The sequence below is a fragment of the Anolis carolinensis genome, chromosome 4 (assembly GCF_035594765.1).
Source record: "Anolis carolinensis isolate JA03-04 chromosome 4, rAnoCar3.1.pri, whole genome shotgun sequence".
In the NCBI taxonomy this organism is placed as follows: Eukaryota; Metazoa; Chordata; class Lepidosauria; order Squamata; family Dactyloidae; genus Anolis; species Anolis carolinensis.
The window spans coordinates 196,610,248-196,624,691 of record NC_085844.1 but is presented as its reverse complement, the minus strand read 5'-3'; the positions used below and the strand labels follow the sequence as shown (position 1 = coordinate 196,624,691).

The 14,444-nt window shown below is 39.6% G+C and overlaps 1 protein-coding gene across 3 annotated transcripts in view; it reads left to right on the top strand.

The window, feature by feature from the left end:
* fmod (fibromodulin) overlaps positions 1 to 14,444 on the top strand; it is a 128,007-nt gene that overhangs the window by 110,428 nt on the left and 3,135 nt on the right. For all 3 annotated transcript variants that reach the window (XM_062978506.1, XM_003220320.4, XM_008109676.3), the window contains exon 2: positions 4,710 to 5,720. In XM_062978506.1, the coding sequence (XP_062834576.1) occupies positions 4,733 to 5,720 (988 nt within the window). In that variant the 5' untranslated portion in view covers positions 4,710 to 4,732. The remainder of the gene's footprint in view (positions 1 to 4,709; positions 5,721 to 14,444) is intronic.

Below are 14,444 nucleotides of genomic sequence, written 5' to 3'. Positions count from 1 at the left end.
AGTCTGGACAGGTAAACCTAATATAGGTGGGGGGGGGGGGGGAATAATTGAACTGCCTAGACACCATTAGGGGGCTTCTTACAAAATGCTTCTTTTGCCAGTGTCCACTTTTCTTAGCATTTTCCATTTTGATCTATAAGTGTTTAATAGTGCTGTGAAATTGATAAAAAAAGTTTCAAAACTCATTACAAAATTAGGGGGTACCAGCATTTAATCTTTTAAAGTATTGCTAGTGAAAATTTTGTTACTATAACGAGAGTAACAAAATTTTGTTACTTTTTTGTTATAGTAATTTCGCAAGTGGCCACAACAGCTATCTCATTGAATGTCTCTCATATTAACCAACAGAACTTCCATCTAGAGATTTCTTCCAAGCCCAACCCAGAGATTTACTTACTAGAGGTATCAGTCAATCCTCCTCTTTGCAGATTCAACAATTTATTGGAACGCTGGCTAGCTGCTGCTACAGAAGGACAAAACTCTCCCTATCCTGATTGGGGCTTTCTGAGCCTGAGCAGAATTCTGGGAAATGTAGTTTAGGGCAGGGCCTTTTGAATTATCTGGCATAGGGCTTCTTGCCTTCCCAAACTACATTTCCCAGATATCTGTGCTTTCTCAGTCTCTTTTCCAGCGAACTCTGCTTTCTACTTGCTGCTTCCCTCTCCTAATGCTGAGAGGCCATTAATTTAAAGAGGAATGACAGTCTTTTGGGCTTTGCTTGCTTGCGCTGAAAATAAAACTGACTTTGGGAGGCTTCTGAGGTTTACAAAATTCAAACGAAAAAGTATTGGGTAAGTTTTGATTCTTAAGTTTTTTAGCACAGACCACATCCTCATGTCGGATATCACATTGTAAGTACGAATTTAACTAATTTGATCCGACTTTTGGGGACTAACAATAATATTGCACAGCCCTAGTGTTTGGGTTTTTAAGTATAAAATACACACACACTGAAGGTGAGACAGGCTAATATGCTTTTCATTTTTATCCTTTTTTCCCCATACATGAATGCTTAGTAAGAAATTCTAGAGACAGCTTACTGCTTATCTTGTCTGTTGCAGGCAGGTATACACAAGTACAGTAGCATCAACTAGAGCAGAATCCCATTCTTTCCTGGCTGCATTGTTGACTGCAGATATGGCGTGGCACTGTAACCCATCACTGGAAGTCTGGATTTCTCCAGTCTTTCTTTACAGTCCTCCTAATACCTATCCTGTTAAAAATCTCCAGGTAAACAGAAATTAAAGAAAAAAGGGGGAATTGGACAACCTAGGACAACTTTGTAAAAAAAAGAGCTTCTTTTGTTAGATATTATGTTAACTGGGGTATGTTTACATAGACAAAGTGGGCAAAATATGCCCCCAAACTCTTTTTGTGGCCCTCTATATTCCCCAGACTAACAATTTTTCATCCAGAAAGGATCTATTGCCCATTTTGAAACGAGCAGCAATTCACAATAAATGATAAACACCACTATTACTGTTTAAAAATTAGATTTTTCTCAAAACCAGAAGTGGATTTTTATGGTTTGTTTTGTTTTTGTTCTCTGGCAATCTGCAAAGTTTCTCTGGGAGAATACTGATGCTTCCCCTAATCCATTGTGTTTGCCTATTCTTGCCTCACACTGAGATAATACCAAGGATTAGGCCACGTAACAACCAAACTGAAAATGCAAAACACTTAAGAACCAAAATCTTTTTATCAATGCTGGTTAGATTAAGAGGTGATTCTTAGGATATTTGCCCCTTTTCTTGGAATGATGGAAACTGATTCAATTAAGATTCTTTCGCCTTTAATGGAGTTCCACCCTGTCAAATCTCCCACCACCATGGAAAAAAAATCCCATTCACTTGGCCACTTAAATTATTGTTCTTCCAGCCTTCGACAAATTATGTTTTATTTCCCCCACATTTTCAGATAAGTGATAAAAGTTTTATGTTGCCCTTATGATTTTGTGGCCTTTTCATTTTAATATGTTTTCACACTGACATTTAATTTCACATAGCTTACATCATCCTGGGAAGGGGGATTTGTGTCTCCTCATGATTCCAGAGAGGAGTCAACTGGGGGATTCTGGGAGTGGGGGCTGTGTTTCAGAAAAGTAGCTTTTCCAAGCTCTCATTAAAAGTGTAATGGGTTTTGTTCCTGTCCTGTATTGTTGCAAGTGCATATATGTCTTCTCTGCAGTGATTTTTCTTAATTTCAGTGATGGTGGTTGTGTGCCTTCAAGTTCACATTCACATATGACAATTCCTCATGGCATTTTCTTAGCAAGATTTATGTATAGGAGAATTACAATGTCTTCTTCTTCTTCTTCTTTACCTAAGTTCCTCCAAGTGATTTCTGCTCAACAGAAACTTGAACCTAGTGCAGCTCTCAAGCTATTACAGAAAAAATATGTATAGAATACAGGTTTACTCATTATTTTTCCCATTTGAACATTATTCACAAAGCAACTTTGATCTTAGCAAGTATGTGAGCTATTTTAAAAAGTCTTGCTGGTGGTGTATGGCACGTTGCAAACTGTTGGCCGCCTGCCTTAATGTTGACTGGCACTTCACATATTTGCTAATCAGACTAAATAATCAGCCACCACAGCCACACAGGATGCAATTATTGCTTCTTCTGGATGGCAGTCAGTGAGATTTTCATGGCATCATGAAAGCATTCTTAGTGCTTAAGTCCTTGATAAAATACTGCATACTGTGCTTAATAAAATAAATCCTGAGAACTATCAATTCTTACCCAGTATGACAGGTCATCAGTAGAGCCTTCCTACAAATCCTGCTGATGGAGGGAGGAGGGAGGTGATTCGCGACTGGATGATCTGTCTCAGTTTGGAAGAGTTATTTTTGTGAACTCAGATTCTCAATGGCTATTTGCTATATTGGCTGGGGAATATTGAGGCCCCTTCTACAGTGCCGTATAATCCAGATTATCAAATCAGATAATCCACATTATCTGCTTTGAACTGAATTATATGAGTCTACATTGCCATATAATCCAATTCAAAGCAAATAACCTGGATTTTATATGGTAGGGTAGAAGGGGCCTGTGAGCAACTTTCACAAGTTTTGTTATTTATTTCTAATGACCTCTGTAAGATCATTATGCCTTGCCCCTGCATTTTATAAGTGTCAACCGAGTTTTATTTGTCTAGGATTTTTAATGTGGTTTGTGGCTTCTGGAGTATTCAGTTTCTGTACATTAATTCTGCTTTTTAAAACATTCTGTGGCTACTGTTGTCTTCTGTATGCCAATGTTTCTACTTTGTTATTTGTGTTGGTAACATTACTCAAAAATTCAGCTTGATGAGATGGAATCTGCATCAAGTAAACAATTAAATAACATGCTGTTATAGTTGCTGATGAGGTTACAAATTTATTGATAAGTAAAGATATTGTTGCATAGTGCTTAGAAGACAATAAATGTAACTAACTTTGCAAATATGGGAAGGAAAATGGGAAGACTCAAATAGAGACATTCAGCACTGGTATCTGCTGGACACCAAGTCTAAGCTTGCAAAGTTAGCTAAATTTAGTAGATGTTAAGCAGTAAGCATTCCCACCTCCCCCATCCCTTTAATGAAAACTGCCCCAACCCTGAGGCATTTTGCAAGGACAAAATGGCTACAGCCATAAGAGTGGTCTATCCTTGAGGCAAAAATAGATGTACAGGAACATAACCTCGTACAGCCAACTTTTGTTTTAAAGTGAGAACTGTGCAGTCCTCCAGTTGCCCTGACTAACATAGTCAGTGGTATCAAATACTGGGAGATGTGGCTCAGCAATTTCTGGAGTGCTGCAGAATTCCCAACCCTATCATTATATAATTGGTACATAATGAGAGTTACAGGGTTGTTTTCATCATATGTAATATAAACCTAAGAAATGATCATGTATTTCATTTTTACTCTGCTCAGAGTAATGAATTGATTCAATTGAATTTTCATAGCAGTTGACTTTACCCAGTTTCCATTGGTTCACTGGAGCCACTTCAGTTGGGAATAAAAATTTGATGTCCTGACGTACAACTCCCAGAATCCCTGAACCAATATAGCTAGTGTCCATGTTGGCTGAGGAATTATGGGAGATGAATCTGTATCTGGCCTTTCATGCATTGTCATTCTTCCTTGGATTATTCATGATACATTTTCTTCCTTCCTCAACAATAGTGTAAATAAAAATCTCCAAACTCAGAATCAGAATTCAGGTGCAAGATGGTAAATGAGCATGCGAGATGGTGAACATGGACATGTATTATGTTAGTACATTGAGAATAAAGCTTCCGTCTGATTTTTTAGGACCTGGACTTCTTGGAAAGATGAGCATAGCATTCAACATAGAGCCCTAACACCCATATGCATAAAGTATGACAGGAAAGGCTAAGTGATCCAATTTCATGTTCTCACTACACCATGAAACTGGACAGTGTTGCTCCCTCTTTTTAGTCTGACTTACCTGAGTAGTTATGTTGCTACATTGGGAAAGAAGAGAAACATGTATACCACTGTTAGTTTACAGAAACAAAGACAGAAAATTAATGTACAAAATAAATAAATACATTGCCACTTTACCCTGTTGATCACATCTGCTCTGCCAGGAAATCCATGCAAATCATAAATACTTGACATAAACCTAAATGTATATTTGCAATGGCTGTTTATTTGTGTATTCTCAATTTAATCTCTTTTGGTTGTCCCTTTATAGGCTGCCGTGAAGTTTGTGGCATAATGCACTGGGTTTCTGTTCTTATTATCGCTGGTCTCTGCAGGGTGGGCTTCAGCCAGTATGATGATCAATATGATGACATCTTCTGGTTGCAACAATATTTACGCAGCCAGTCTTCATCTTACAGCTACTCACCATATTATGAAGATGAGATTCCCCCCTACTCTTCCTACTCCTATGCACCAGCTGAGTCCTCTGTCGGTGAGCCTGTCCCTGAACCACCTGTATCCAGAGAATGCCCCCAAGAATGTGAATGCCCTCCTAACTTCTCTTCTGCTTTGTACTGCGATGCTCGCAATCTCAGATACCTTCCTTTCGTGCCTTCCAGGATGAAATACGCTTACTTCCAGAACAACCAAATTACAGCTATCCAAGAGGGAGCTTTTGATAATGCTACCAACCTGGAGTGGCTTGCATTACATAGCAACCAAATCACCAGTGAGAAGATGGGGAAGAGGGTCTTTGCTAAGCTCAAGAATCTAGAAAGATTGTACCTTGACCATAACAACCTGACCAAAATGCCTACTCCACTCCCACGGTCACTACGAGAACTTCACCTGGCATATAATCAGATTTCCAAGGTTCCATCCAATGCTCTTGAAGGCTTGGAGAACCTCACTGCCCTCTATCTCAGCCACAATCAGATCCATGAAATTGGAGCTAACCTCAAGGGGTTGAAGTCTCTGATTCTTGCAGACCTAAGCTATAACCAACTTAGGAGAGTCCCTGATGGCCTTCCCAGTTCCTTGGAGCAACTCTATCTAGAGCATAACCACATAAACACTATTCCTGATGATTATTTCAAGATCTCTCCTAAATTGCTCTACGTAAGGATGTCTCACAACAGCCTGACAAGTGAAGGACTTGCCCCCAATGCTTTCAATGCCAGCAGCCTCTTGGAATTGGATCTCTCTTACAACAGGCTTCAGAAGATACCGCGAGTCAGTACTAGTCTGGAGAATCTCTACCTCCAAGGGAACAGAATAAATGGTGAGCAACATCATTCTGGCTAATAAGCTCTTATGAGTGGCACTGGAAAAGAATATCTTGTGAGTGTGTGGGTCATTTTGTAATGATAAGAAGAGGGTCTTTTCACATTAAGCTTCCAGGATAGAAAAATTATATCTTTTTGACAGCAACGAAGGGGTTCCTGGTAGTCTGGAGGGGACCAAAGGCTATAAAATAATCTTTAGGAATTGCATGCCCTAAGGCATTTTCCTCACTCATAAACTAGACTCTTTTAGATATTTTGAAAGTCAGTGTTATTGTTTTAAGCTTGTAAGTGACTTCTTACTAGTAATGACTGCACTAACAAATAAATAACTGGTTGTGTATTCTGTTTTCAATAATAAGTTATATTTAAGTTACACATTCTTAACTTAAATCAAGATTTCTTTATTCCTTCTACAGTATAACTATTATAACTTGCTATCAGGCATCTGATTTACATTCCTTCTATGTGCAATAAGTTTTCTTGCTAGAAGAGGAGAAAGATGCAAAATACAGGGATGTGGATTCTCTCAGAATTTGCTGTCTATGCTAACTCCTGAAGAAAGCAGTGTGTTTTGCTTCTGAATAGATGTGCATAAACTGGATTTTTCTATTGTTTTACTACCCATTGTTCCTTCTGAGTAAAAATGTTAAGCAATTGTTTTCAAAAGACATTGATGCTACTCATTTTCTGAGCAATTAGTTGCTTTTCAGTAAAGTCCACAGTGATGCAAACAAATATATTTAAAAACCTATTCCATGTACTTCATTCAGCTACATTCTCTTTGAGAAACTGGTTCTGCAGAAAGGGGCTGAATTTTTAGTCATTTTTAAAGTTTTTAATGGTATTTATGCCTAGTATTGATTTCCTCTCTCTGCCCATTAATATTTTTATATGGACATGTATGTGCTCAAAACCACATGTGAATGGCTTGCACAACTCAGATTTTTTAAAAATAATGAAAGTATTCAGGTACCTTTGGAAATGGACTACTAACGAATTACTTTCTATGCGTAATTTTAATAGCAACTAATCATTTTGGAATATAATGTAATTACATTTAAAAATAATATGCAGAACTTAAAGCACAAAAAATGGAGAAATTAATACCAAAAAGAAAGTGAGTTTTGTTCTTTTTTGTCTTTGACTTCATGTGTCAAATATGTAAGCTCACTCTCCTTTCCAAACTTACATGTTCTAGCAGATTCAAGGCAGGAGAAAAGGAGGGAAAAAATAGGCAAAGTGGATAAGGTGAGAAGTGTCACTGGGGATGTAGCACACCTGTTATGAAGGAATCAGATCTACACTAGAAGATCTACACCCATTATCCTGGGGTCGATTTGTCGTGGTGTACACCAGATTTACCGCAGGGTGGTTTTCACAGCTGCCACCACTCCCAATCACTGCAGATGAGAGAGAGAATCCCAATCACTCAGTGGCACCAAAGGCAGTTCAATACTGCCAGATCTCAATCCATACAATTCCCTATCATTCTGTGTCACGGCAGTCTCGAGGCATGACACAGATCCTGCCAATCAGTTGTTGCCTAAAGTACACTGGCAAGGACAACAAGAGAGGGGAAAGCAGGGAAAGGAGGAGTTGTTCCCTCTTTTCCTTCTTCTCCCTCCCCTGATCACCCTGTCATCCTGGTCAATATCACTGCAGGCAACAGCCAATTGGCAGGACCCATATTGCACCCAGAGACCACCGCAACATGGGGAATGTGAGGGATAGGAATTGCCATTCCATGTCCCTGGGCTGCCCAGGTCCAGAAACCACTGAATGGCAGTTTAAACAGTTGCATCCAGTGCCATCTCAGAATCGGCCCAACTGTTTACATAGACCAAAAGTCATGGGATATTTGAATTCATGGGATACCAGAATTCAGCATATCCTGTGACTTTGGTTATCATGGGGAAAGGCCCCATTAAGAAATATGCTACCTCCGAGTGTAGTCAAATCTCCTTCTCTGGAGCTTTCAAAGTAGAGGCTGAATGGCCATCAGTCTGGGTTCTTTGATTCCTGCATGGCAGAATTGGGATTGGACTGGGTGGTCCCAACTCTGTCATTCTATGATTTTGCCCTGGATGAGCTTCAAGCAGCATTTGGTCAACATGGAGCTGATCCTGGTCACCTTCAGATTAAGTTTTCAATTTAGTTGTGCCCTAAGGAATGGCGTGGCTCAAAAGACATAGATAAAAGGCCAGGGAAGGTCAGGTGTGGAACGAGAAGAATTATGTGACTTTTTCTATGGTAAGGACCTTTCCTAGGGACAGGGATAATTGCTAGATAAGAATAAAAAGAAGAGTGTATTTACGGTACTTAGAAATTGTACTTTTTTGACACTGCATCTCAAAATATCATAGCCATACACATGACCTGAATTTGTCTCAGTATTCTCTTCTCTCTATGTATGTTGCATAATATACTTGAAGAAAGAACATTGGATGTTTTTATTGCCAAATGGCAATTTTGTTTTAGATGGAGCTTATTGCTGCTTTCTTTATACTTAGTAATAATATTATTGTACAGCCTGGTGCCAGCCATTGTGGGTACAACATGTTTCAAGGAAAAATGAGTATCTGAGCAGGGTGGGGAATCATAAAACAAGAAAAACACAGTGAATAGCCATATTCTGACATATACACAGAGATTATGCTCAATTACTCAGGAAGTAATGGCATAGAGAGAAAGAAAATATAAAGGCAAAAAACTAAAGACTGTTTCTTATTTTTGGTTTGAATTGAAAATTATCTTGCCATATCAAATTGATTCTCTTTGGTCAATATTACATAGCCTTCCCTAAACTTGTGCCCAGCATACATGTTGGGCTATAGCTCAGATGTATATTTCTATCATCTATGGAAGGATTCAAGTTAGAGAAAGAGAACCTAGCAGTTGACAGACCATGCCACTGGAACTTCATAATCAGTTAGTTTTATTGTAGTTTTTCAAAAGTACTGCTATGTGTGTGTGTTCTGATACAAGGATTGCAAAGGGATTTAATCCCAAATTCATAGGTTTGCCACATTAGATAGATGAAGGGTAGATGAAGGGAATGCTGTGAATGTAGTATATTTTAATTTCAGTAAAGCCTTTGACAATGTCCCCTATGATATCCCCACAAAGAAGCTAATAAAATATGCACTAGACAATGCAACTATTAGATGGGCTGGGAGTTGGTTGACTGGCTGAATCCAAAAGTGTTTTTACCAATGGCTCCTCCTCATCCTGGAGAGAAATGTCCAGTGGGGCGACACAAGGTTATGTCCTGAGCCAAGTGCTATTTCTACATCTTTATCAATGATGTAGACAATAGAATAGAGGGCATGCTTATCAAATTTTCATGACACCAAATTGAGAGGGATAGCTAATACTTCAGAAGATAGGAACATAATCTTAAATGACCTGACTAGATTAGAGAGCTGGACCAAAACTAACAACATTATTTTCATTAGGGAGCAATCTAGGGTACTATACATGTCCAGAAAACAAACTTCCCCCCTTCCCCCCTCAATTTGACACCTTTTCAAATAGTTAAACATGGCTACCATGCCTGAAAAAGTTTACATGCTTTGCCAAGCTGGAAAATTCGCAATACTAACATTTCCACTGTGTACCTGTAGAAATCCAATGATGTCAAATTATGTTTGTTATGCAATCCTGTTCAACACTGACCATCAAAGTGAGTTTTTACCACCGTTGAGACTGCATGCAGCTGTACTGAGCAGCAAGTCAAATGTCTCTGCACCACTATCAATTCGCCATTAGTGATGCCACTTCTATCCCCATACAGAAGAGAGGCACAGTCTGACAAGTATTCAGAGAATCTCAACATTTTGTTTCAAATCTGTGTCTGGCTCTTTATAACAGCGAAGAAGTTAAACCACCTTTTTTAGTTTCTCTTTTATTTATTCACTTGTTTTTCAAGCAGCTTTGCCGCTGACCTTTAAAGTTTTTATAACGAGTTTTTCAGAAGGCTTTTGCTTTCTTTCCTCATAGTAAATGAGGAATGCTGCAGAGCAACAAGGCTCAGTAGCTGAGTTAGTTTTATATACAGAATTGGTTGCTGCTAGCTTTTAAGATAATGTTGACTTCATCTGTTAGGCATAAAACCATCTTCAGAGCTGTATCTCAGATGAATAATATTCATTTGTCTTTCTCAATGTCTTTTTCATTTGAAGATCTGAAAGACATTCACAGTCAAACTTTAATTAGTTCTGTATATGTAGAAGGAGACAGTGACTAAGAGAGGGGACAGGGATTTAGGAAGCTAGAGCTAAATTAACATTGTGTGCCTTAGAGTCATTTCCAACTGATCTTGATATTAAGATGAACTTATCACCTTAGGATCAGCAAGACTTGTTGAAAGGGAATCTGCATTTGCCATCCTCTGAGACAACTAACATTCTTGACCTGAGTTTGGAGACATTTTAAAATTTACAACATTCAAAATTCCCAAGGCAGAATGGCCAGCAGCCAGATTAGCTAGAGGATTGCAAAAACTGTTGTCTCCAAAGGAAGTATTTCAAGCTCTGTTGGACAATGAAGCACCTGCCACTTTCTGCTCTACCTCATGGACCATTTGCTTGATGGCCACCCACATCTCTTCAGTTCTTCCCTCCCTGTTCATTTTTAATATAGTTCCAGTTTGGTATTTTGGCACTACTTCAGTGAAGACATTATGGAGAAGATCAGATTTAGCTAGCCAACTATGTCTTGAAGTTTATATTTAGTGCTCTTCTTCCAAATAGCTTTTTTCCCAACTGCAATGGCATTATTTATTCAAATTTTGTACCTTGCTCTGAATTCGGGCAGGAGGGGAATGGTATAAAATCTTCATTATCATCATGCCAAATCTCATCATTATATCTTAATGATTTCATCATTTCTAGAAACTAGAGGGAGGAAGGTTTAGAAAGAATGTCTTGCCACAATCCCCTTTTTTTTTCTTCATCAAGGTTGGGCCCAGATGAAGAAAACTGGACACATTAAATCAATGTATTGAATGTATTGCCATAACATGTTGCAATGGCTAGTAGAGCAAGATGTTTTTCCAAGGATTTTCTTGGATTTTCCTGTGTAGGGATTCAGTCCTGTAGTCTAGCACTCAAACCACTACACCACTCTGGCTTTAGTCAAAAGGATTTCTAAATGTTAGCCAAAAGACAGTCACGTGTCCTAAGAGGGGATGTTTTAAACAATCAAACAAGAACAGATCACCTAGGCTTGGGATTCTCTTTGGGACATATCAGGTTGGATGCTCATGGAAGGTAGAATGCCTCCATATAAAATCATGGTTTGATCTAGCACAGTAATACTTTATAACCCTTGTTCTTTTTCTCAAGTATCAGGCTTGACTCTGAATTCTGTTTTCAATAGAAAAAGATTTCTAGCAATACCATCATGTGAGTTTCCCTGATGTATTCAGCTGCCTGCTTCTTCCCTTGGCAATGTGGGGAAGACCATTACAGTCCTGATTTTTCCCACCACAATATTGCCATTGTATGCCCACATAATATCTTCCCAGCTTTTAAACCAGGAGCAGCTGTTCAAGAGCAGCTGCTCTTAGAACAAAATTCTCAATGTGCTGCAAGTTCTGGATATTGGTTTCCCTCTGGCGGCTCAAGAAATCATTGCAGTGACACAACACACCCTCGGGATCCTGGTTCCACATCTCTCACAATCTTTGAGGTTTTCCAGAGTTCATTGGAAATATTGGAATGGTTGATTGAATCTGTGTGAATTACAGAGTTGGAAGAAAACACAAGGGCCATCCTGTCCAATGCCTGCCATGCACAAAGCACTCCTGACAGATGGCCATCCAGCCTCTGTTTGCAACCTCCAGAGAAGGATGCTTTACTATACTCCCAGGACATGTATTCCACTGTCAAATAGCTCTTAATATCAGGATGTTTTTCCCAGTGTTTAGGTGGAATCTCTTTTCCTGCAGTTTGAATCCATTGCTCCTGTGCATAGTCTCCAGCACAGCAGAAAACAAGCCTGCCCCCTTCTCAATGTGACATCCTTTCAAATATTCAAACATGGCTATTGTGTCCCCTTAAGTCTTCTCTTCTCCAAACTAAACATACCCTGCTCCTTCTGCTGATCCTCATAGGGCTTGGCTTCCAGAGCTTTAACCATGTTGGATTCCCCTCTCTGTACATGTTCCAATTTGTCAGTATCCTTCTTGAATTGTGGTGCCTAGAACCATGGGGAGTATATTCCAGGTGAGAATAGACTAGTATTATTACTTAGTGTGGGTAGTAGGAGACAGGACACAAGTACCTATGTACAGCTAAGGGTGTAAAGTGAAAGCACTGTCTCCCTTCTGCCACCCCAATGGACAATGAAAATGACAGAGAAAGGGTCACACCAAGCTGACGAAGAGTTCTACGTGCGAATGGTATTTAGTGTCAAACTCTCTGCAATGTGAGACATTTGGGATTCACAGGGATGGTAGAATTCTAATTTGTAGGTTCAGTACCCTCATTTTGCCCACTCCCTCACATAACTATGCCAAGCCAGTTCCAGCATCTTTCTTCTCTAAAGGTTCTCCCTATGTTCTTCATGCATGTGAAGTCTATAATGGACAACCTCAGTCCATAATGAACATGTTACTACAGTCTGTATGGCTTTGTAACCATGGGGAATCCTTTGTTCATAAATTATATTTTATATATTGCATTTTCTTGACATACAGCATTGTAAGTAATAATATGAACACCTTTTAACTTCCACAGGCTCTGTAGTATGCTCATGTGCAGGTGGCATGTGACATAAAAGACTCTGCTGTTAGAGCTAATCCTGGACACAACTAGAAGATAGATTTACATTAAGGGCCTGTAAGGAACTTGATGTGGCAGAGGAATGGAATCCCTTTTAGAATCCCACCGCTGCCACCAATTTATGTGGGGAGGTGAGGTGACAGAGGAATGTGTGGCCGAGATGGAACCCTTTTAAATCCCACACGCTCACACACACAGATACTACCACTTAATAAAGATGTTTTATGAGAGATGATGTTAATTAATTATTTAGTTGACTATCTTCTTCCTCGCTGCCACCAATGGAGAGACGTCAGGCAGATGGTACTGGTTCTTATAAGCTTTCTCTTTCTTGTTCCACTTCAGGTGTTGATGTTACTTAACTTAATTTAAGAGTATGACAGAGGCTTAGTTGGAATAAAATCAAAACAAGTTTATTGCAGGTACAGAGCTTGATGGTTTCAGATAACTTGGTAAAGGCACTTCGCTTAATGGTTACAAACAGTTATGAGGTGGTTAAACTTTCAAAAATACTTCTTTCTCTGGATTACACTAAACCCTGATCCTACTGGATCCCCTGGGATTAATTCTCCCTAATCCACAGGCTCTATAAAAGACCCTAGACAAATCACCTAACTTGCCTAGTCTGGTCCAACCTAAATCTGACTCAAATCTTCCTATTTAAGCCAGCCTGATTCTCCACACAAGAATCAGATCCTTCCCTGTGACTAGGAAATCACAGACTGCTGGGTTTTAAAATATTCCCCCTTCTCCTTTCCAGGCGGCGGTTGGCTCCGCCCCTGTCACTATGGTAACCTGCTCTAGCATTCTAAGATGGCTACCTTCCCCCATACATATTGCCAATTCAAATACTCACCATTTTAAACATAGCCAAACCTGACTGTTTAAACAAAATCAAATACACATATTATCTATAAACAAAATATAATTATACACTTCTTCACAGGGCCCTTCCAGATAGACAAAAAAAAATCCAATAGAAATTGGGATTTTAAATTCTACTTCATCTTGGGATGGATGAACCTAATTGGGATTTAGCTGACCTAAACCTAATGGTTTTGCAAGAGTGATGTCCAGATACTCACCCCTGCTGATCCAAGATCAGCAGGGGTAGGCATGGGCACTTCCAGCCTCCCCTTCCACTCCCTCCATTTTCCCCTGCACTTACTAAGACTCAGACAAAGCCTGAAGCTTCCCTCCCTCCATTCCCCCCCCCCTCTTCTTTGAAAGAGCCTAAGGAGGGCTTTGGGTGGGGGAGGGGGGATTTCTCCTCCTGGACCCCCTGTTGGATCTTCTGTTAGAGATAGAGAGATAACGGCTCCAGACCTACATGGAAGGTTTCCTTCGTTGAGAGGGAAATGGGAGGCAGGAGGGAGTCCAGAGAGGGGAAAGGGAAGGAAAACACAGCGATATACAGGCATGGAATATGTGTGTTTCTCAGGAAGAATGAGTTTTAAAGGGCAACCTTTAAACAGATGTTTTCCAGCCTTTAACCCGATTCCTCCTGCATTTTGGCTAAGCATTGTTTAGTCACCCCCCCCCCCCTTTTAACCTGATTTAATTTGGGTTATAATGCATGTGTGGAAGGGCCCTATGATACAGTGTTGTATTTGCTGGTCCAGTGATCTGTGTTGGCTCTCTACTACTAGGAAGTTAACAGCCTTTCAGATTACACAGTTATAACACTATGATTCCACTTTAACTGTCCAGGTGCCTTTCTATAGAATCCTGAGCTTTGCAGTTTAGTGAAGGACATTTAGACTTCTCAGTCAGAAAACTCTAGTACCTCTCTAAACTACAAACAACAGGGTTTCACATGCTGTTACCATGGCAGTTAAAGTGAAATAATATCACTATACTTCTACGCCATGAAAAGATCTAAGTTCTGGACCTCATGTTTTCTAGGAATGAGAACAATGCTTTCCCCATTTATCT